The 24,853-nt window shown below is 42.4% G+C and overlaps 1 protein-coding gene across 4 annotated transcripts in view; it reads left to right on the top strand.

Moving 5' to 3' along the window:
- Window positions 1-24,853, top strand: part of PTPRC (protein tyrosine phosphatase receptor type C) — an 85,545-nt gene that overhangs the window by 34,933 nt on the left and 25,759 nt on the right. Inside the window, exons 3-12 of one of the 4 annotated variants that reach the window (XM_044432268.1) lie at window positions 2,989-3,027; window positions 3,736-3,933; window positions 5,325-5,450; window positions 7,550-7,642; window positions 8,986-9,009; window positions 12,206-12,427; window positions 14,286-14,390; window positions 14,651-14,797; window positions 19,931-20,074; window positions 22,674-22,823. In XM_044432268.1, the coding sequence (XP_044288203.1) occupies window positions 2,989-3,027; window positions 3,736-3,933; window positions 5,325-5,450; window positions 7,550-7,642; window positions 8,986-9,009; window positions 12,206-12,427; window positions 14,286-14,390; window positions 14,651-14,797; window positions 19,931-20,074; window positions 22,674-22,823 (1,248 nt within the window). The remainder of the gene's footprint in view (window positions 1-2,988; window positions 3,028-3,735; window positions 3,934-5,324; window positions 5,451-7,549; window positions 7,643-8,985; window positions 9,010-12,205; window positions 12,428-14,285; window positions 14,391-14,650; window positions 14,798-19,930; window positions 20,075-22,673; window positions 22,824-24,853) is intronic. The other 3 variants (XM_044432269.1, XM_044432270.1, XM_044432271.1) reach the window with 3 other exon arrangements.

Below are 24,853 nucleotides of genomic sequence, written 5' to 3'. Positions count from 1 at the left end.
AAGTAGAAAAATGCATTTCCTTTCACTTTTACAAATAGTACTGCATTTTCCCTGATTTTAAAAAAAAACCAAATCAAGCACCCTCGCCAAAAGCACTCTTTCAAAATAGAAGCAAAACTGGAAGGTCATGACATCATCTCAAGAACTTGTAAACAATCAGGCGCACAGATTGATGAACCTGTAATAAATATGATGTATTTAGTATACATAAGAGTTGCCATCATTGTTGTTGTGGTCAACCATTCAGTCATGTCCAACTCTTGGCCACTCAATGGATCATTGCTCTCCATGCCTCATTGTCTCCTACTGCTTCCTTCAAGACCACCATGTCCATCCCAGTGTCTTTCTTTATGCCATGATTGACTTTTCAGGTGAGTCAGCTCTCATGACATGGCCCAAGTATGACAGTCTTTGTCTGATCTTGGTTTCAAGTGATAATTTTGATGAGACTCGGTCTAGGACTTTTTCTGTTTGTGATTTTTGCAGACCGTGGGATGTGCAACAGTCATCTACAGCAGCACAATTCAAAAGCATCCACCCTTCTTCTATCTGCCCTTTTCAGAGTTCAAATTTCATAGCCATACATGGCAATTGGAAAAATTATTGCGTTGACTAATCTGCATTTGGTAGAAATAAATAAGAGTGTCATGTAGAAAAGCTCTTTTTAGAGCAGGGAAAGAAAAATTGTTAGAGTGAATGTTGTGTGCACCCATCTTGCTCTAGATGTGGAGGAGCCCAGTAACTTAGGCTGGTGTTTTTAAAAATCCAAATGTGCTGTTGTTAAAGAACCAAGATAATTCTCAAGAAATTATATAATACCAGTGGCATTGGATTGCAAAGATGGCAATTGCTTCCATCTTTGTAAGATGTGAGTTTAATTCTAAAAATGTGTAAGCTTTGCAGGGATTCTGCAGAGTATGGAAAATGGAAACAAGCAAACATAATGGATAAGCAATCAGCTGTCCTATGTTTTTAAAATGTTGCATGTTTAAATGCCTTCTCTTCAATTGGTTGGGTGACTGTACCATGTTACAACGCTTACTTACCGCACATGGTTTGTTTCTGTTTCTAGGGTTATGGTGCCATCTATTGATTTCTTACTAAACTTTTCAGTGTGTTGCATTACAGAGAAGAGGAAGGGGAGAAGTGAGGCCAGCAGCTTTTCCTGGGCTGTCACAGTTAAACTAAAATAAGGCTCTACCGTATTTTTTTAAAAAATAAGTCCTTTGCTTTGCTCTGTGATAGGTATGACACTGTGCTAGACATCATTAAGAAACTAGATGAAAGAAAGACCATATGATCAAGGCTTGATCTCATCTTTGCTTCCACATTTGCTTCCACATAGCCTGAAGGGCCTGATCTTGCCTAATCTTGGAAGATAAGCATGGTCAGGCCTGTTGAAACCTTGATGAGTGACTTAAAATGCTGTGAACCACCCAGAGAGCTTCGGCTACTGGCGGTATAGAAATCTAATGAATAATAATAATAAATACAAGGTGTCGATCCTCCCTCGACCCTCCCTAAGTTGCAGTGGGAAACAACATACTATGGTGGGTAAATTCCTATTTGGATGGCTGATTCCTGCAAGTTGTATGGGGAACTACTGCTGCTGCAATTTTGCAATGGTCTCCAACAGAACCCCACTTTGCTCTTGCATATTTAACATTTTTTTAAATAATTTTTCGATTTATATCCTGCCTTTTTCCTACAAAGGGCTCAAGCCAGCTTACACCATTCGCCTCCTCCATCTTATCCCCACAACAACAACCCTGTGAAGTAGGTTGGGCTGAGAGTCTGTGACTGGCCCAAAGTCGCCCAGTTGGCTCCATGGCTGAGCGGGGACGAGAACCCAGATCCTCTGAGTCCCAGTCCCACGCTCTTAACCACTACACCACACTGGCTCATGGATGTGAAATCACTGAGTGAGGACAAGTGCAGATTTGGAAATAGGTGCCACCAGCATGCAGGTGACACCCAGCTCTATTTCTCTTGTTCATTTGCAGCAAGGCAGTAGCAATGCTGGAGAAGAGCCAGTAGAGTGAAGCACCACCCAGGCAAGGCAGGGAAGCTGCAGGAAGATGGCTTGTCAATCCAGGATGGTGGTGCTCAACCTGGAACAGCAATCCTTTTGAGGAGCAGGCACACACATTGGAGATGTGCTCCTGGGTCCCAGTGGTACTCGGTACTACAGGTGGCCTCCAACTAGGGATATGTGAGGAATCCATTCTGGGGATGGGAATCCATTGGATTTCCTGGGCTCAGCTCCCTGGACTCTGGTCCACTCAGTCTTGGGCGTGAATCTGAGATTCTGGTGCCTGCACCAGGGGTTTGAATGGTGCTCACCAGAAATCATGCCCTGCACAAACACTGTGCAAATGGCATCCTCTTCTGCATCATGTGCAGCAGCCTTTATTTGTGCTACAGGAGAAAGTTGCCAGTTATGCAACCTTCATTCCACGCACATTTGCACACTTCCTCTTGGTTCAGCTCACTTGCCAAAACAGGGCCAAGCACAAGAGGAAGTCCATGAATGCTGGAGGGATGGATTCTGTGGTACTTCGACTCCTTACCTCCAATGCACAGAAGACTTCCCTTCCCACCAGCTTAGGAATCTGTACTAACACAACACCTTCTGAAGAACCTCAGTGTTCATCTCCACATTACACTACAATCCTATGCATGTGTCTTCCATGGGCTTCATCTGCATAGGCCTGTGCTGATAGTAATCTTCAGGCTCCAAGCTGATGGCGTAAAGATTCTTCTGAACCTTATATTTGTTTTATTTCATTGCTGTTTATAATACGTTGAAGTTTGCTTGTAGCCCTGCTGATAGGTCACACCTTTTAAAATAAACAAGTGAAATATTCCTTCCCGACCTTTCCCTGTGTGTCTCTAACATACTTAAGGGTACCAAACCTCTCCTGAGAGAAAATCTGGAACATTTTATCTTAGAGTGTAATGTTTTCATCCTTTTTTCTTTCTTTCTAGACACATTGCTGATGAGTCCAACTGCAACTGCTTCATCTCGTAAGATAATAATTTTCGTATCTGTATAATATTTTCTTTATGCATTCTAGTTCTGTGATAGTGTTCATTTGAAGCCTTCATGCAAAGAAGGTTCTCTGTGTTTAGGGTGGGTGGTGGGAGTGGGGTGCTAGTCCTGGCATTGTGGGAGGGCAGGTTGTAGGGGGCAGAAGTATCCTATGTTTCAAAACAGGACCAGAAAGGTTCTAAAAATCACACAAAAGTGTGTGCGATTGGCTTACTTGCTTGAGTGTAAGCGTGCCAGGACACAATGTATTCCTATCTCCCATTTTCATCCTGAAATTCCCCCCTCCACCTCCATGCATAAAGATTGGATAAGAAAGAATGAGAACAATGGTCCCATTTACACTTGAGTAGCAAGTAAATCAAGGATATTTCCCTGTACAGAAAAAGAGTATAACTCATTTATCAGTGGTTTGTAAAGAGATACCTGATTTGAGAAAATGGTACCTGGAATATACATTGCTTGAAGAGTGGTTCATTTACACTTTAAGCAGAATTAAACCCTATATCAAATTAAAATTATGGAAGTGGGTTTAGAAAGAATGACAAGTCACTAAATCTACATTCATTCTAATTTTCCCTGCTTGAACAGACTGCTGGTGTTTTGTTATTTCTTACCATGATATTTAAGGCTCTGCTTTGAAACATGGTTGCTTTATTGTCGCTATTCCCATCCCACCACCACAGGAAGCATACGTTCTTCTCCATCTTATGGCCGTTCTTCCACACCCGCACCCACCACTCCATTCTCACCTGCAAGCATCTCTGAAGCAAAGCCTGACTCTAGAACAAATGAAGCCCTGGTTTCTACTTACCAGACCCCCAATTCTACTGAAACACCTGTTAGCGAAACCAATGCTACTTCTCTTTCCAGCACCATCACAGGTTTGCCTTGAATGTTTTCTTTACAGCACATGAATCAGGGAGACTGCAGTTCCTCAGGGGTACTGGAGGTGGGAAACTATTAAGTTTTATTGCACAGTTTAAATAAGTGGTAGGTGGCTAGAAACGTTAATCAAATGACATCAGTTATGTGACTTTGTAACACCACGATGGGATGCACAATGGGTCACTTTGCAGTCCAGACAGCTGAATTGGGAGGTGGGTGAATCTCTGACCTGGTTCACATGTATGGGTGGTCACTGAATTGTGAGTTGCTGTTGGATGGTGGGTTGTTGTTAAATGTGAATGCTGCTCTATATCTAGCTATGGGTTTTTAATGACGATGAACTCAAAGCTCACAATTCAAGAACAAACTATGAGATCCCTTCCTGGGTTGTTTCATAGTTAACTATAGTACAAGATTCACATATAGCAACAACACATGATTCAAGAGTAACCATTGGTTCCAGAAGAAAACAAAGCCAGACTATAATCCATAGTCAGTCCATACTTGACCCATACTCTGGGTTTTCCTTACATGTGAATGAGGCATTGAACAGAGTGTGGGTGTAAGTAAAGTGGAAAATGAGGAGGTAAATGAGAAAATGAGAAGTAAATCTATATAGTGACTAGGATAGGGAGCAAGACTGGTTCACTGGCCCACTACAGAACTGTTCCCCCAGAAAACCCATAATGGCATTTCTCTGATTGACTAGTTGTGTGTTTGAAGGGATCCCCATGTGAGCTGAGCTAATCACTGCAGCCCAGTTGCTAGGTGTGTGTGTGGGTGGATTCATATGGCTGAATTCCTCCTTTGTATGGATACACTTACCCTTAATCTCATGGATGGCCTGGGACACTGACAGTCCAGCTGTAACCCATTCTGTTGGGCAAGAATTGGTCCCATGATGGCTTGGGAGTTGCCAGCTTTTGCTCTGGGGCTTTTAACAGCAGTTTGATCTGCTAACTTGAGCAGGTGATCATCCCTGTCTCTATGACAAGGAAAGATAAATTTCCTTTCAGTAGTTCAAAATGCTGTCAAAGCCATAAGAACAGGTTGAACTATTTTTTCTTTCAGGTAAGTTGGGAATGCCAGACTCTGTGGTAGGAAAAATGAGCAGGCAGCATATACAGCTGTATAGTGCATCACTCCAACTCAAGACTGGAACCACAATTAAACCAAAATACGAACACAAATTTTCTAGCTCTACTGAACTGTAACCCTAACCCTAACTCATGTTGTCGTCCCACCATTGAAAGAAGTTTAGCAGACTCGTCAAGAGATCAAGAATGCAATTCTGTCTCTTTTCCACCTAGGGTTACCTACTGACCTTTTAATGTTTGGCCATTGCATCACCACAATAGTAATAAAATGATTGCTTTTGTTACTGCAGAGACTATTCCACCAAGCAGGCCATCCTTCACCACTCCCATGGATACAAACTCTTCAAGCATTCAGGCATTCAGCAGCCCTGCTGCCCTTCCTTCACCCTCACCTTCCTGCACGCACGCAACATCAGGTTTGCTGTGTTTCCTCAGTGCCCCAGTGCACTGACAATATGTTTGGCATACATATTCACTCTGAAGGTGGTTAAGTAGTATGCGAATGCAGATCTGCTAACTTTAGTGGCAGCTTAATGTGCATAGTTATGACAGGAAGTATTTCCCTTTTTCCACTCAAGGTGTCAACTTAATAGCCAGCTCAACTTTATCAAGACATGGATCTTTAAGATAGAGGGCCAAGTTTTACAATCCCATTTCCCCAACACGGGAAAATTCTCATCAATTAGTCCTATTCCTTGATCATTATGTGTTCAGAATTACGGACTGCTTGCTTTCCAAATGAGGCTGTTTATTGAAAGATAGAGTGCTGAATGGTTTACAGAACTGTAAAGCCTCATTAGGTTATCTATTTTTTGTTTTGGTTTTTTTACTGGCTCCAATTCTGAGACTTGAACATCAGTCATACCACAAAAAGCTCCACCTATTCTACCTTGTACTGGTGCTAATGTTTCATGAATAGGACCAGTAAAAACACAGGAAACTCTACATCAGTAGCAAATTCATGGATTACTTTTTGCACGTGCAGAAGTATTCATGGAAGTAACCCTGTGTTGAGATAGTGGATTTTACATATTAAAATGCTGCAGATGTCAAACTTTATTTACTTTTTAATCAGCAAGGGCATAATGCACAGGGAAGATCTTTTCTGCAAGACCCTTTTTCAGGTTCTGCATTGTAGATACAGAATAGTAGAATCTAAATATTTTAAATAAAATAGTTAGCACTGTAATTCTATATATGTTTATCAGGATGAAAGTCATATACAGGTCACTGGGACTTACTCCCAAGTAACAGTTTTCCTGGAAGGATTCTACTGTACGAGTCCACTTTTCATAGAGGCTGTGAACCAAATAAATATTTTGTAGCAGTGAAATGGACATTTTATTAAGGTCCAATGTTGCTGAAGGTAGTGTTTAATAGATTGTGCTTGTATAATACATAGTTGCTGAACTGGGGCCAAGCAGTATGAATCATTGCTTTATCCTAGCTCACAAGAGTTATGCCTACTTCAGACATTTCTATATTTGTATTAGTGTTAAGGTTTTATATAACTCAGGGGCAAGATTTATTTGGCATCAGATGTTTTACAGTTGTCTAGAATATAGAGTGTGCTTAGTTGGTTAAAAAGAGGGGTATTTTTATAAATACGGGAATAAAACCCCCCACATCTCTTGGTATTTTCTTGAACTTACATATGTTGTCATTGTCCACCTTTAGAACTGAAGGTATAAAGGAAAGATCAAACAAGCAAGCAACTTTTCTATATATTTCAATAAAAAGTTTTATGTATTTTTTAGAGCAGGCCTATATACGTCTCAGAAAAAAATAGCCATTGGCTGCATTTGGATGTTGAGATATGTCATTGTGTACCAGCCTTCACTGAATGGGAAGATGCTTAATGCTTTGCCAGGTTTTCAAGGCGCTCTTCCCCTTTCCTTTCCCAGCATGGCTGTGAGGAGGTCAGAAGCTCTGGCTTTTCATTCCATGAATCACAATGCAGCTCGTCATCTCACCCCTTAACTGTCATTAGTCTTAACTATGGTTAGTTGAAACAAGGCATCTTTAATGAATAAAGGTTGATGTTGGTTTGTTTTGAATACATTATACTTAAGGTCACAAGGTTTTTAGGTTTTGGATGACAGAACCAGCTGCAGATAATAAAAAATGGAAGTAAATGCTTCTGAACTCTTCCTTGCCATTTCTCTGGAGGAGGGAGGGCAAGGGTGCAATTCTAGTACTGGCCCAGGCTATTCCCATAATGATAAACTATGGTTTGTCATTACACCCAAATGTGGCATAGGATAGCACCTAACCTTCGCATTAGCAATGTGATCTTGTGAATGTTTAGCCAGCAATCAGTTCCACTGTATTCTGTAGGGCTTACTTCCAGGTAAATGTGCCTAGAATTGCAGCTTAAGAATTCTTGCTTTGTTTTTAAAAGAAGAAATAAGACATGTGATCTACTTGTAAATATGCTTGAAGTTTTACCATTTTTCAGGATAAGTGAACCATTATAACTGAATGGAATGCTAACATTATACTTATTCTCTAACAGATGATCTGAAAAAACCTTCCACGCATGCCAGCATTTCACCAACCAACAGCACTCCAGCAGCCATCACTCCAGCATCCGCAAACACCACCCCTGGTACATTTGGTGACAAACCTGCACACATTGAAAAGACACCTTAGCCCTGCATGCATACATGGCTTTCAAAAAAATCCAAATGTGTTTCCTCATGTAGATGGTTCCATATAGATAGACTGTTTTAGCATCTCTCTCTCTCTCTCTCTCTCTCTCTCCATCCATTCATCCACAAACAGCCAATCTAGAAAAGTTGCATAAAATTAATAGGAGTCAGAATAAAACAGCTCAATAACACTTAAAAAGCTTCAAAACCTGGAAAGGTCTTTGCCTGGCTCCAAAAAGAGATCAGAGTGGATACCAGGCTACCCACTCTGGAAAGGGTACTCTGAAGGTGGGCTATTGCTGCTGCAAAGGCCCTTTCTTCAGCAACCCCCATTATATTTCAGGTGGTGGGGGAACCTAAGAAAGGATTTTGGGTCTGAAGGTGGGGCTCCCATGAATATCAAGTCCTGACACTCCAATTCATGCAGCAATGGCAGAGTGCAAGCATGAGTGCATTAAGACTGGAGCCGGGGGTCAGACTAGATGGCCCGGGAGACCCTTCTGACTCACTTTGTTTCTATGTTTTCTAAGACCTCATTTCAGGAGAAATGTTTCTCTGAGACAGACATAAATATCCCCATTTGTTGCTGCAATTTTGTGGCTATGAGCTATAGTAAGAGCGTGTACTGGCCTGATGCCTGCCCAGTATCAGTGCAAACAGCCAAGTCTCAGCAAACCCACGATGTTCTCAGAATCCCAGTTACCGCATGGCCTGGTTGCTGAGCAAATGTTTCTGGGCACCTTGCCGCTGAGTGGAAGAGCTGCCATTTTGCCTGGCTCAGCATGAGAAGCCAGCGGTGCCTCCTCTGGCTAGACACTCTTGCTGTTGCCAAGGCAGGTCACAGAAGAACCACAGCTATGATTTCAATGGGGGGCATGAAGTGTCAGGGATAGAAGGCACGTCAGAGTTTTGCTAGTGGCCACCCACTTTCAGTGGGCCTGAGCGCAGCTTGTGTCAGTCCAGAAACATTTGCTCACACATCCCAATGGCTATGCAATGGTTTATAGGCCATTTAGATAGCAGTTGATTGGATCCAAATAATTATACTGCATCTATGGACCAATATTGCTTATTGTTAACACTGGGTACATTTTAATGCCAAGGAGGGAAATGCTAATTTTAAAGAAGACAAATCTCTCCCTCCCTCTCTGTCTCTGTTTCTCTCATTTGTTATTTTATTTTATTTTAATTGATCCTTAGGCTGCTTTTAGGGATTAGAGTGTCAAAATACTGCTAATGTAAATTCTTCCCTTCATGGCATTTGTAACACATCCTTTTCTCTTATTTGTCTTCCATACAGTTGCCACTTCTACCAAGAAATGCGGTAAGTCTTTCATTTTTCCTAAAGATGTAATGCAATTTTTTGAATGAGAAAGGATGTTTATTAATTTTGTTAAAAGCTGTCTTCCAGTGATTCTTTTCTACATGAAGAAAATGATCTAAAATGGTCTCAGCTACACAAAGTTCTATGCAGGGCTACGAATATACCATAACAGACACATTATAAGTTTCAGGACTTAATGTAAGGCAGCCTTAACACTGTAAAATGGAAAACCCTTGGTCACCATTGGAAAACCCAGCATTTCTGGATGTTACCGTACATATAATATGCTAGAATTCGAACCATGGTAGTTTTCCTGCAGGTTTTTTCTGACTTGTTTCTCATGGCTACATTTTCTATCTCTTCTTTAAATGTCCCAGAATAATAACATGATGCCTCAGAAAACAAAACAATGGCCCAAAAGATACAGAAACAGAACAGATGAATAATGAAATGAGCAATGTAAATGAATGAAAAACAAATGAATAAAAAAGGATGAGAATTTGATAAGGAAAACAGAAGGATCAAATGGGTTGGAGTGGGGGGAAATTTTTCACACTTTTATTGAGAGTAATCTATTTCCACTTTTGCCGTTAAAAGGACACAAAGTCTCCTGTAGAACTTAATTGCAACTTCCTTTTATAGGGACTTTGCATCTAGCAAATGTCACTGGGACTTTGTATCAGCACATAGTTAACTTCAGTAGCTAGTGACTGACCCAGGGAAAAGGATAGCCCATCTTTCCCCAGTAGCTGCGATTGTTCGGTTATTCTCTTGAAGACCTACTCCAGACCATGTCTACACCCGTGCAAAATGTCTACTCTTGATTACTGCAATGCACCCTTTGTAGGGCTGCTCTTGAAGACTGTTCACAAACTGCAGCTTGTGCAAAATCCAGCAGTCACGTTAATAACAGTGACTGGAAGGTCTAATAACTCTAATTCTGACCCATTTTTATTGGCTGCCTGTATGCTTTCAAGCCCTGTTCTAACCTATAAAGCCCTGGGTGGATTGGGACCACAATACCTGACAGAAGGCCTCTCTCAACTGCAGTCTGCCTAGACACTACAGCCAAGGTCTGGGTCCTGCCTCTGAGTACCACCTCCAAGGGAGGTTGGTTCTTAACAAAGAGAAGGGCCTTCTTAGTGGTAGCCTCCCAGTTATGGAACAAGCTCCCCACTGAAGTCCACCTTGTGTCAACTCTAATAATTCTTTGGTGCCAGGTTAAAAACTGTCCTCTATGATTTGGCATTTAATTAGCTTTAATATTACATATTATTATGTATTAATATTACATGGAGTCATTATGTCAACTGGTTCACAGGTCTCATGGTTTAGTTTGTGTAAGTTATTGTAGATTTTTAATTTAGTTTTAATTTGGCTTTTTGTATTATAATTTTATGATATCTTAACTGGTATCTATATTGTATTTTATTACATTTAATGTGGCATTGTAAGCCACCTGGAGAGCTATGGGTATTGGTAGTACAGAAATATTGTTGTCATTTTTGTTAAGACCCTCTATTATCACAAGCTGCAGTTGAGTTGTATCTGAATCAAAGTATGAGAAGTTCACATATTGTTTTCCTTTGTGTCTCTGAAACTTCCAAAAGGATCCAATAGAAATTCTAATTTGTTTAAGCCCAAAACAATTAAGATTGCTTTCACACATGAAATTTAAGTGCTTCTTGCCTCAGTCAGTTTGTAATGTGAATATAAAGTCTCCCTTAGCCAACATGCTCATTCAATTTAGAAATGTCTTTGCAAAATTTGCTCGTCCATTCAACAACCAAACATTCACATAAAAAGTGTAGCAGAGAATTAAAATTAAGTTCCCACATGAAAAACCTTAACATCCCAAATACAATTCAACACAATAATTACTTTGAATAAGAACGGAAGGAAGTGGCTTACATAAGTCTCCCCCTGGAAGCAGGGATATTCTTGTACATGTTTTTATGAACCTTGCCAGGGCTGGCCCAAAGCAGTTTGTAGCTTGGAATAAAGGACCAGGTGGTGTGTTTCCCCATTCCATGCAGGGACTGACAGCTGACTCTTGCTTCAACAATGGAAGAGTGCTCCACCTCACCTGGAAGCAGTGTTTTAGCTTAGGGGGTACAAGGCAGACTGAATCGTGCCCTCTCTGCCCTCTCCCACTCCCCAGGTTTCAGTACCTGCTGTCTCTGGTCACTGCCCATTTGTAACACTGCCCTGGAAGACTTGAAAAACTTTAGACTACCTGAGCTGCATGTAGATCAGCAGGTGGACAGGAATCTGAAACGTCGCTGTGGTCAGGCAGGACCAACCAACCTGGTCTGATCAGCTCAACAAGAGTTAAAAACTTTCCAAAAATGGGGAAGGTCTTTGCCTAGCTCTGAAAAGACATCCGAGTGAACACCAGGCAAGACACCCTGGAAATCATGTTCTGATGTTGGGATAGCACTGCTGAAAAGGCCCTTACCTCAGCAACCATCTATCTTATTTCATTTCTAAGGGAAACTGGAGAAGAGTTCCAGGGTTGGAAAGTGGAATTTTTGTGACTATAAAGCCTGAGCTATGAGGGAGCTGCCCCCCTCTGTCTAACTGTAGGGCTGGGCCTGGAAGACCTGCAGCATTTTAGACTCTCTGAATTGTATGTTGCTCAGCACCTGTGTATTGTGGCTGGGCAGGAACTGGAAAAGCCCCTGTGGTCAGGCATACAAAACAGATCTATTGAGTTTCATGTGGTCCAGCCCACATAGCCCTGTTTGATTTGATGGGACACACTGGGAAAGTCTAGGTAGTATGTTAGCGATGCTGGCAAAAGGGAGGAACCCACTGTAAAAATCTATAGGTGTTTCCAGCCAGCCAGCTGCTGGAACTTACTCTCTAAAGGCATTGTGCAGGCATGTTGTCTTTTCCTCCTTAATGGACAGTACTGGGAAAACATGGGGAAGCCATGGGGAAGTTAAAAGCCATGTTGTTGGCAGAATGTTATGTGGAAAGGGCAGAGCAATTGCAAACCGACCGACCCACCTACCCTCATTTGGAAGATCTCTGTCCACAATAGAGCAATGGTGATCTCATTTGAAATTAACACTATGCCTCTTGCTCCAAAACTGTTATACAGATTCAGGGTTATAAATGTAGGTATGTATGTATTTGAAAGAGTTTCAGAACAGTATGTTTCTCAACATTTATTTCTTCTTTCATTCCTTAGATAAAATTACCATTTCAGTGAAGAAGTATATGTCAATAAACAATACAGTCATTGCAAAAGTTGACAGTGGATCATCCAATCAGTTGGACATCAAATGCAATGGCAGCTGTGCCTATGATAGCAAATCCAAACATCTCACTGGCCTTAAAGAATGTGAACATTATCACATAAACATAACAAGTGAAAGCTGCAGGGATAAGCATTACATTCATGTCCCTCCCGGTAAGTTCAGATTCTTATCGTTTAGTTAAGCAAAATCTTGAATATTATTTCCCAGTGCAATAACATGAGCGATCAGTGTTGAACCAAGGAGAGCCAATACCATTTAGATTAGAAGGTATAAATAAATAAGCAGTGTTTTCCACTTTTTAATGGAGCTCAACAACCATTATTTGCATAGTAATTCTGAGGAAAGTTCAGAGAAGATTCTGGAGACATCTGCATGCTGCTTTGTATAAGAAATGGACACAGAGTATGGTTACAATATTCTAACAATATGTTTAAAGTCAAGGAGATTTTCTTCTAAGTTATTTTGCCCAGCAAGGTAATTTTAGATCCTGAAGGTAACAGTCTTAAGGTCCAATACTATGCATATTTAGGCAGGAAAAGCCATGCAATTCCCAGGGATGGCCCAGCTAGTGTGGCTGTCTGAAGGGATGCTGGGAGTTATAAGAATTTTCTTTTTTATTGAAATATACATTGGGTTGCCCCCTTAGATGCCCCTGCTTAGCCAGAAGTGTGCTGCTTCCATGCACTGTTGGTGTTTCTCTTTTCTTCGGTCTCTCCACAACTTTCTGTGCGTTACAACTGATAATCATTGAAAAGGAAATTACTCCAAGCACTTGGCATATTAAACTGACTTAAGTCAGAGCTGCAGGAATGAAACGGAGTTTGTTTCTGCTGTCCTGATGCTAAACATTTTTAGCACCATTTTGTTGTACAAAAGGACACATCCCTCACTCCTGTCCCTGAGAAACAGACAATGCAGCAGCGATCAATGTCAGCCCTGGTGGGTAATGTTTCTGCTGGACCAAGCACTAATGCTGGTCCAGATACTGATGGTGGGTGGCTTTGTTGTTACCTGCATTACCCCCTACTGTCTGGGTAGCCATTTGGATCTCCTAGACTATGGAACCTGGACTTAGTCCTTGAGCTCCAACCCTGGCTCCATCACCAAAATGTGTGTCCAAAGTCAAAGCACCTTGCAGAGAAAGCGGGTTTCTGATATTTCTGTCCTTTAAGGACAAGGTGTCCTTGCTGTTAACTTTCCTAAAGAGATGGAAGTGCAAATACTGAACATACAGTGGAGCTCTTGCCCTGCTCTTTATGTGCATCTGGGGCAAGAGGATTTTAGAAGAGGAAGCCTATGTGTGAAAACAATTGGGATTCTAGCTCCTGTTGAAGCTCAGGCAGCAGAGGTCCATGCACTGAGGGTTCCCTTTCTCAGATGTCCATGCTCAGTGATGGACATGAGAGCTTGGCTTAGCAAGGAAGTGGTCCCACTGCCCCTTGCTGCACAGGCACCTCTTCCATGTGGTCAATGCATGAAGGAGCTTGTGTCTCCATAAGTCATGATAGGGTGTGTGCATTTTAGTGAAAATATTGGTCATGTATGAAGAGCACCATGAGCAAAGTCACCGACACACATGCATAAAAATAGGTTGATGGGTAAAAGTGGGCAGAATCCAAGAGAAGCTGAGCACTCATAAGGCCTACTGATTGTGGAGGGAAATGTAAGCAATCCTTTTGTTCTTTTCTTTCACAACTGATTGAGTCAAAAAAGGATTAATTCAATCAGTATTCTTGGTGCACATTTTAAGCGAATGGGATTTCACTAGAACTTTTCATGTGTCAGCTTTTTAAAGCTAAGTAGTGCCACATTTTATTTTATTTTATTTATTTTTGGTCCACTGGATCTGTTCATTATGTGAGGGTACTCATACAAATGGATCACTGAACACAGAGTTGGATGTGAAATAATGTTACCATGCATGAACCATAGAAATTGATCCAACATTCTTTCAAAATATGGAAAAGTAATACCAAAATGACTGCCATTGTATTTTTTTTCATTTTTCAGTTGGAAGGAAATTAAACTACGCAAAAACTGAAAGCAGTGTGTCTTTAAAATGGAATGTTCCTGACAACTTTGGATGCAGTTTAAAATATTCCTACCAGTGCAATGGTAAGCTTTTTAGAAACTGTTTATATTTCTGTTTAACATGATGAGGAATTAACTTTCTGTACCTGATAACTTAAAAAATAAAGTTTTTTTTTATCTTTGCTATAAGGTCATTTAAGAACGCTAGCTGTTCATTGTCTGTAGTTTTTGTATGTAGCATATTTGATTTGATTCCTCTTTTTCTTTTTAATCTCAACATGTAGCTATCAGCATCCTTTGGATACATAACACTCCAAGTAATGAAACCCTGACATTTTTTACAGATAATTTGATCAGTGGTAAGATCAGTGAGCCAACGCAGAAATGGTACTCTTTATCACCCAATACAGACTACACTTGCAAGTCAGTAATAATTTTCAACGGTGCTACAGTGATTACGGAAAACGTTACATTTAAAACAGATTACGGAAGTGAGTATAACATGATTTTCTTATGATTTCCTACTAATTGCATTTTCTCCCAGTCACCAGACTCACATAATCAAGCAGAGTATAGATGCACGTGTGTGGCTACAGGGATGCCAGAAAAATTGTACATGCTACACTGATGTGCTTCTATCCCTGCAGTTACAGTATATGCAAGAGTTACAGCCACTGCCTGCAGTCTGGGTACCAAGCCGTCTCCACATTTTGGAAGTCCTTGGATAAAATGCTCTCAGTGGACTCCCTCCCTGAATGAGCCCAGTGCTATCTCACGCCTACCCATTTGCTGGCTTTCGTCCTATGGGCCCAATCTGCAGGCCAGACTCGTGGGGAGTTTTTCTCCACTTCCTCATTTACTCAGAGGACAGGTAAAGGGGCTCAGCAAGGAGAAGAAAGAACAGCAGCAGGGCCTCTGGCCTCCAGGAACCAGCAGTGGGTCCTCTGCAGAGGCAAACATAATGGTATTGGTAACAGGCCCTGCTTGTCACTGCCTCCTCCTCCTCTTCCTCCTCCTCCTTGAGTTAGCAAATTAAGTCTCATGCTATTTTTTTTTTTTTTTACTTTCAAGAAAAGTGATCTACTGAGGAAGACTCATGTTGCAGAGGTGTACCTAGGGCTGGATGCTTGTCCCATATATTCCTCTCTTCCCTCTCCCCTCTCCTCCTTTTATCCTCCCCCATTTCCCTTTGCTCCCCTCCATCTCTGCCCTATTTCAGGTGATGAATATTCTGGCTGGAATAGCAAGCTGCTCGCAGAGAAACATAGAAACAGAGCGAGTCAGAAGGGGCCTCCCGGTCCATCTAGTCTGACCTCCAGCACCAGCTGGCTCCGCTCATGACATGCCCATCATGTGGACATCCAGCCTATCCTTGAACACCCGCACCAATGGGGCCTCAACGACCTCTCGTGGAAGCCCATTCCACGCCCTCAGGGTCCTGACTGTCAGGAAGTGCTTCCTGGCATCCAAATGGAACCTTGGTTCCCTGAGCTTTGCTCCGTTGGAGCACGTCCTGCCTTCCGCTGCAGGGGAGAACAGGTCTCTACTCATCTCCATGTGACATCCCCTCACATACATGTATGTCGCCAACAGATCCCCTCTGAGTCTCCTCTTCTCCAGGCTGAAGAGACCCAGTTCCCTCAGTCTCACCTCATATGGCATCCCCTGCAAACTGGCCCCAACCTTGTGGCCCTACGCTGCACTGACTCTAACCTGGCTATATCCTTTCTGTAATGAGGGGCCCAAAACTGAACACAATACTCCAGTTGCAGGCACACCAGAGTTGTATAGAGTGGTAGTAATACCTCTCTTGATCTAGAAGCCACACTTCTGGCTATGCAACCAAGGGTGGCGTTCGCCCTCTTGACCACCACATCACACTGCTGACTCATGTTTAGCCTGCAGTCAACCAGTACCCCGAGGTCCCTTTCACAAGTGCTGCTCTCCAGCCACTTGTCATCTAACCTGTACTTATGACAGCTATTCCTATGCCCCAATTGCAAGACCTTGCACTTATCCACATTGAATGCCATCCTGTTGTCTCCTGCCCACTTCCATAGTCTGTCCAGATCCTTTTGGATCTGGAGTATCTGCTCCTCAGTTGTGGCCACTGCTCCGGTTTTAGTGTCATCTGCAAATTTGATCAGCAGACTGTTCACCCCTTCTTCCATGTCGTTAATGAAAAGATTAAACAGGATCGGCCTCGGGACAGAGACCCTGCTTGTCACTGGCCGCCATCCCGATGATTCCCCGCTAATGGTTACCTTCTGCTTTCGGTCAGTCAACCATGCCCTAATCCACCGGACAGTGCTTTGGTGTATCCCAAACTCCTCAGTTTCTGCACCAGGATATCATGGGGCACTTTGTCAAAGGCCTTGCTGAAATCCAGGTATACCAAATCCACTGCATCCCCTCCATCTAGCCATCTTGAAACCTTGTCATAGAATTCCACAAGGTTTGTCTGGCAGGACCTGTTTTTGCAGAAAAGCTTAACATCACTGGCTTGAGGCCTCTCACCAGCTGCCCTGTCCTTGTCCTTGCCTTGCACTGGTCCAGGTCTGTTGGGTTGTTTGCAGCAGCAACAGTGAGTGCAACTCACTGAGCGCTTGAGAAGGGATAATGAGCCCCTCACCCTTCACAAAGAGCATATCTTAAGAGGAGATTTTCAGGATCAGAGCAAGATCCATCTAGTCCAGCATTTTTTTCACACAACAGCCAAGTACAGGAAACAAACAAGTGGGATATGTATTCCAGGGCACCCTCCTACCCATGTCCCCCAACAACTGCCTCTGAGACTGGAGGTGGCCTACAGCCATCAGGCTAGGAGTCCTTGATAACCTTATCTTCCATGAAAGCCAGACTGGGGGCCATCACAACCTCTTCTGGTAGTGAATTCCATTGTTTAACTCTGCCGAGTGCTCTCTTTTATCTGTCCTGAATCTCCAACCAATCAGCTTCACAGGATGACCCCAAGTTCTAGTATAATGTGCGAGGGAGAAAAAATTCTCCATATCCACACTTTCACCCCATGCCAGTGAATTGATTTGAATGGATTTACTCTAAGAATGGAGCCAAAATCTCATGTTTACAGGATAATCAATGCACTTAGCTGATATTTATGGATTTTGGAGTGACACATACATTTATCTGGTTCATATTAACTAGCATATTTAGTCCTAATGCACATGAAATTTCCCGTCTACCATGTACAGTATTGGAAAAAGCTTTGTAGAAAATGTACAAATGCTTCAAAATCAAGCCAAGGCACTTCTCTAAAACTGTTGTATCAGGGACAGTGGAATTAAGGAATATTTTTTCTCATTGCTATCTGCTTTAAAAGTGGCTTCCTTTCAGATTTGCACGCAAACAGAAAACCCTTTGTTGTGAGTCGCAAAGTCATGTCCGACCCATCGCGACCCCATGAACAACATTCCTCTAGGCCTTCCTGTCCTCCACCATCCCCCAGATTCCACTCACGCTCACACCAACTGCTTCAGTGACTCCATCTAGCCACCCCATTATCTGCCGTCTCCTTCTGCTTTTGCCATCTATTGTTCCCAGCATTAGACTCTTCTCCAGGGAGTCCTTCCTTCTCATTAGGTGGCCAAAGTATTTGAGTTTCATCTTCAGGATCTGACCTTCTAAAGAGCAGTCAGGGTTCATCTCCTCTAGTACTGACCGGTTTGATCACCTTGCTGTCCAAGGGGCTCACAGGAGTCTCCGCCAGCACCACAATTCAAATGCCTCAATTCTTCGGCACTCAGCCTTCCTTATGGTCCAACTTTCACAGCCATACGTTGGAAGGTCTAAATTAGGTATGGTGTTAAATGGGTCTTTACCATTAGCAAGCACATTTAATAAAATGTGTACATCAGCCCCTGGTGGTGGGGGCCAATGAATACCAGAATCACAGCTAGTGGGGAGAGGGAGTTTAACAAAAAATGCTCCTTTGAAACTTCTACTTTTAATGGAAGAAACTCCCCTTTGGTAGCTATTCCTGTCTTGCCTTGGACTTGTTGTTAGTGTTTTAAAGTGTAACGCCATCTTCTGTTCAGTCCCTTTCACCTCTCTGTCAAATGAGGGCTTCACATGAGTCATCACCTTTGAAATCGTGTGGCTCTTTGAATGATACAGGGTAAGAGAAGAAGAGAAAAGACAAGATATTACTCCTGTTTTGTTCTATTTATTTGAGTGTGAAGGCTGCTGCAATTGAAAAAAGCAGTTTTATTTGTGCATGTGTTGGGTTTACTCTTGGATTTCTCTGCGATCAAGGCAGTGTACAAGGAATGCCACATTAAAAAAGCAAAAATGCAGCACCATATTATCTCAGAGACAGGCTGTTATACAACTGAATAAAGCCCAGTTCATGCATTCGCATACCTCTTGGCCCTACTGCCAACATTTTTCTTCTGTCGCCATCTCTGTGCCTCTGCTGTTGCATTTCTCTAAACTCGTGTTGTCCAGAGTGCTCAAACAAGGTTCCTAGGCATGTGGCGAAGCCTAGACTGCAGCTGGTCCTCCCACCAATCCTTCACTCTGTGTTCTGGAATGCTCAAGATGTAGCATAAGGAGTAAATAGGAAATGAAATCTACATTCCCTATACCAGGGGCTACTAAAAGTTTCTCTAACATAAGCCATCATCTGTTGAAATCTGCTTTATTACTTCTGAATCCATTCCCACAAACAGATCATTAACTATAAACAGCAGACATAACTGATGGTTACTTGTTAGTTCATAAAGTTTGGCTTATTTAAACCATGGCTTGTTCTGCTGCCCAGAACTGTGGCTTATCTGTGGGTTGTTTGTACTGGTGTCTGTCCTAAAACAAAGGAGCAGCCTGATAATGGAAGTGTTCTGAAGGCTGACAAAATGAGAGGGAGAAAATCAAACCAGAAATAGAAAAATAACCCATGGTTTGCTCAACTGCAAGATGGCAAAGAACTTAATCCCACTGAGTGTGATTTTGATGATTGGAAGCTCCCAAGCTTTAAGGCTTCCAAGCATGCAGTGTGCAACATGAGGAAAATTTCATATCCATGTGGTGCCAGGCTGCTTGACTTCCCACCCCACAGAATGCTCCCTTTGCTTCCTCTCCAAGGTCAAATTTCTAACCTCAAAGCAGCAGCCAAGGCACTGCCCACAAAGCAAAGTAACCTAACTAAAGCAACAAACTTGTCCTGCTCTGGTTGGCTCAAACTCTACCTCTATGCACTCATTCAAAAATGTTTAAAATCAGCACAAGAGGAGAACGAGCACTCCCCCTGCCCACTCTTGCACCCGTGGAAGGCAATCATCTGAAGAGAAGAGCCTCACCAGTCTGTTTTTTAAGTTGCCCCTGCCTGGAACTGGAAAACCCATATATCTGAAAGCTATCCTTTCTCTTCATGTTCATGAAGCATTTGAAGCTGCCCACAGAATCTTCAGCTTATGTGGTAGCACAGAAGTGGCAATAAACCAACCAACCAACCAACCAATGTTCATTGTTCATGTATAATCTGCTGCTTGGTGGTGCTTGTACTGTTTCTTTTTTCTTTTTAATTGCCTCATTTTTAATTGTTGATGTATCGTTGGTATATATGGTGCTTTTCAAAAGTGAATTTTCTGCTTATCTCCTATTATCAGAGCCAAACAAACCTGAAAATGTTCAGTTGGAAGTACATGCAACTAATATATCATTAACTTGGGTTGAACCACGTAATAAATCCAATGGCCCTATTGATGGCTACATGGTTGAAATCTGCAACTGGAAGCAACAGTATCACTGTGGTATGTATGTTTTCTGTAAATTCCCATACACATTTTTCAGAGGATCTTTCCCTTTTTGAAGTGTGTAGGATGAAATTCAGTCCTGTTAAATCATTTTTCTAAGCTTGGCTTTCCACCATCATCTTTATCCTGTTCTTTTAGCTATGGTGTGGCTTTGTAGAACTGCACACTGGAAAAGCGCCCCTAATGGGGACCTTCTTATCCCAAGAGGAAGCCATGAATAAATAGCCCTATTATTTTACTGTGTGCCCCCTTAACAAGTTGTTCAGCTGGATTCATTAACAGATTGGGCAATATACTAATTTGGGAGTAAACAATCTGGAACATCTAAGGTACCTAGAAAGGAGATTGCTCATCTCCAGCTTATCTGAAGGAGTGCTTCTATCTAAATCTTCTTCCACGTGCCTTGAAATCTTATTCTTTGTGGAAGAGTAATTGCCCAGGCAACTACAATGAGAATGAGAAAGGGAAAGCGGCTTGTTGCAAAGAAGAAGCAAATTATGAGAAGTAGCAGCAGCCGCAGGGAACCAAAAATGACTCAGATCCCACGTAGGTGTTTGTCTGTAATAGAAAATGACTAAAACAGGGCTCAGGCACACACCTAAGCCCTACTCCAACATCCCTGTACACGCCACTGATAACGCAGGGTTCCCACATGTGAGGAGTCTGTAAGCACGGTCAGCCTAATATGCGAACGACCTCTTTTTCAGATCTTCATGGTAATTGAGGGTGGGCCTTAGGTGAACACATTCATGCATGATCTCTTGGTAATTTTTGCTTTGGAGAAAAAGCTGTGTGTGGGGGATGTGGGGGGGAGGAAAGAGAGATTCTTTTGTTGGAAAGTAAAGCTCTGAAGTGTGTGCCTGGATGGAGAGTTGAGGTGGCAAGACATTTCATGGCTGCCAGTTGCAGTAGCTGTGGAGAAGAAATTCTAGTATCCCAGACTGGTCCTCCAAAGTCCACTCCACTGCTTGAATTGGGTCCCTGTTATTGGGCCTTATTCACATGCTACTTATTCTGTTTGCGCTTTATTGGGGCAAAGTAATAAAGAATGGGGGGAATAATAATTGAAGAGGAAGAATTGATCTGGAGAAGGGAATTAGTGTGGGAAAATTAATTGAAGAGAGACATGGGAGTGATGGAGGGTAAAATAAATCAAAGAGTTTATTTGGGATTCCTTATACAGAAAATTGCCTTGTCTTTTGTGAAATGTAAATTCTATGAATTATTTCTGAATTTGCATCTATATCTTTCAGCTATGCAAACGGTGTCCTCCTGCATCTTTTTTTGTGGTGCTTTTAAAGTGACTTTTCAGTAAACGCAATTTGGATCTTGCCCATGGAAATGACAGAATTTTAATTTAATTTAATGTTTTGAGATGCTGGATTTATTGAAAAGTGAACCTGTTTCTGTTCGTGTAGTCCTGCCACCTCATTTCACCAATGCTCTGGGTTTTTTTTGGTGATACAGCCAACCCTAATTATTTTACTTATTTAATGTATACCCCCAATTTCCACTAAAATAGGACCTCAAGGACCTAGCAACAACACAATGCAGATGGTACAAAAAGTTATTTGATAGATTCTGGCCTGCCAGCACCAGCTGCCTATATAGTTCTGAGCCCAATTCACAAAGCTGGTTTTAATTTATAAAGTTCTACACAGCTTGGGATTGCAATACTTGGCAGAGTGCCTCTGTGAACCCTCATCTTCCCAGACATTACATGTCACAACCGAGGTCCTCCGACTGCCACCTCTGAGGGAGGCTTAGTTGATGGCAACAAAGAAGACGGCCTTCTTGGTGGTAGCCCTTTATTATGAAAGAAGCTCCCCAGTGAGGCCCATATGGCCTCCTTCCGACACCAGGTTAAGGTTATCCTCTATGCCAAGGCATTGGACAGGTCTAAATAGCACATGGGAGCACATGTGGGAGTAGAATGTCAGCTGCTTTGACACATCTAGTTATGTCAGTGTGTCTTAGTTCTTTAAGTTTCCAATGGACGTCGACGTCTGTGGATCCCTCAAAGTGGAGAACCTTCCTCGATACATTATCTATTGTCGACAGACAAATTTTTGACTGGTTTCTATCTACTATAAATGCATGGTCTGATTTTTTTGAAAATGCTATTTGTGCTATCAGACCATGATGTATACATGTCATACAGAGTCTCTTTCTTTGCCTTTGCAGCTAAGATCAAGGGAGGTTTCAAAGGGGTTAGTGTCTTGCACATGGACAGTCCATTTTTACCTTTTATTCCTTTTTAACTATTCTAGCCTTAATTAACTTGGTATATCAGTTTTAAAGTTCTCCTTTGCCAAATTGTATCTTATGGCTTTGTAAATTTGTAATGGCCTATGGCTTAATATAATAAACTACGTATGTACGCACCTACCTACCTACCTTAGTTCTTTCAATTCAGTTTTAACATTGGTTCTAAATGTTTGTAGAGAAGTGTTATGATGTTTTATAGTTATTTATGTTTTATACTGTATTGAATTGTATATTATTAATTGTCCTAAGCTGCCCAGAGAGCTTTGGCTATTGGGGCTATTGAAACAAAATGAATGAATTTACTTATATTGATGTGTTTTCATTCCAGAGCTTCAAAACACTTCATTGTTTTCACATCTGTGGTTTAATTTAAACCCTTATACAAAGTATTGCTGCAGTGTATGGGCATACACAGTGGGGAATAATAAAATACTTGCGGGGGAAAGAGAAACCAAAAATGTTACCACTGCTCCAGCACGTAAGTTATGCTATTTTAATACTGTACTAACTCCATAGCTTCTCATCTACTTAGGTTCTTGCCACATACAATCCACCTACATTCCACGACTATTTGCATTGCCACCTGGCTTACATTGCCACCCCACTTACCTGGGGTGGGGTGGGGGGTGGTCCTCTTTGCTGGAACAGCAGGCAGAGTGCCATTCACTATGATGCTCCAGGCTTCTCCCAGAGGCTGATTCAGACTGGCCATGCAGACAGCCAGAGTGTGGGTGCAGTTCTAAGTCAGCCTAAAGGACTGAACCTCCTTTGGGCTATCTATTTACAGTTATTCAGCTTTGCTGTCACTGTCACCAACTTCTCCCCCACCTACTGCATGAAATATATCCATAGTTTGCTAATACCGATGGATAGGGCTGCAAAGGAATTTTACCTGTATGGGCATCCAGGGGCAGGTGGGTAGAGCTGAGGATTATCATGGCACTCCTATTGCTTAGTCATGTTCCTCCCATTTCCCTGAGTGGCCTCTCCAAGGTCACACTTGCAACTTCAGAGCTTCAGCTGGTGTGGAAAGAAAAAACGCACTGGCTGTGAGGGCAGACCAAAGGTGTTCCAGGGTTGAGGCTGGCAATCTGAATTTCCTCTGGACATCTAAACAGCATCCAGCAGCCATAGGATTGTTCCCTTAGTCAGCTTTCTAAGGTTTAAAAAAAGACTCAAAGTGTGTTTCAATAGAATTCCAAGTTGGCCTCCAAGTGATATCAACTTTGCTTGATCTTGCACACCTGGGATGCAGTGTGTGGGGCCAACACTTTGGGAAGAAGGATTGCCAGAGTTGCCTCTCTGGCCATCTCCCTGTAAAGCAGTATGGAGACCATGATGGAGCAATGGCAATCCTGTAACAGACCTGTTTGTAACAGGCCCTAAGCCAGTGCTGAGTGTGCGTGGGTGTTTGCTATAGTAGTGGCCAAGGTTTAAAGGTGGTTCAGGATAATCTTTTCCAGGAAAAGTAATAATAAAACGTCTAAGTATTCTAGAGACCACACATATCTTAATTGTCTTTCTACAAAGGCATAGCGTTGCCCCATAGGTGTGTGTCATCTAAGTTAAAATTCTGATCCTATTTGGAGAGTCTTTTCAAGGAAATCACCCGAGGAGTTTCAATGGGAGAACCAAAACATTTTGCTTAGGCATTGAGTGCAAGGCTGGGATTTGGTAGTCAGAAGTGGCAAGCAACCTCTACACATAGTGGTGGTTGATAAGACTTGGGACTAAAGTCTCTCACGTCCCCTCCTGCTTTTGGAATGCTTGCTCCTACCTCAGCTTACTGATACGCCAGATGCCTCGTGCACTTGCTGTCTGAGATGTGCTGGCTGCTGGCTGGCTAATGCCATCTTTGGCACACCTATAGCAGGGTGTCTCTTCTTCTAATAAGTTTTCAGCACCGGGCAGAAGTCTTTTTTCTTGAGGCTTTTAAGCCTTGTTTTAGCCTTTATCTCACAGATTTTAGACACAACAGCAATTCCTCCTTTAGCTCAGCTCCCTCATTCCAGACTGGAAACAAGCAAAGGCTTTTCTTACTAGTGCTGTCAAGGAACTCTTATTGCTCTTATCCTGTGGCCTGTGATGAGGGACCAGAGATAAGCAGTGAAGCACTGGTAGAGGGGAGCCTGCCACCTTTCTGCTTCCACAGCAAACATGGCAACTTTCACTAGTGGCTGTGATATACAGCAACAGGTCTGGGGCGGATAGGGAGGAAAGATGGCTGCACAATGAAGCAGTCATATTGGGCCGTATGGGTATCCCCCAGCCGAGGATGTGTGTTTCTCTCTCCACAACCCTAGTATTTCCATGTGGGTGTTTCTTTTCCCACACAAGTCCCAACCCTCCGATAAAAACCCAGGTTCAGTGCAGGATATTTGGAGCTTTTTCAGCATGTGAGCCAAACTCCTTTTCAGAGAATCTCTTAGGGCCATAATCTGCTGGTGGTGCTGATGGTGTGGAGGGAAAGTCAAAAGGAGTGGTGTCAAAATGACCCATATGTTGTAG

The sequence above is a fragment of the Varanus komodoensis genome, unplaced genomic scaffold (assembly GCF_004798865.1).
Source record: "Varanus komodoensis strain SLA01 unplaced genomic scaffold, ASM479886v1 scaffold24, whole genome shotgun sequence".
In the NCBI taxonomy this organism is placed as follows: domain Eukaryota; kingdom Metazoa; phylum Chordata; class Lepidosauria; order Squamata; family Varanidae; genus Varanus; species Varanus komodoensis.
Note: the sequence above shows the minus strand (reverse complement) of the source record. Positions and strands in the feature narration are given on the sequence as shown.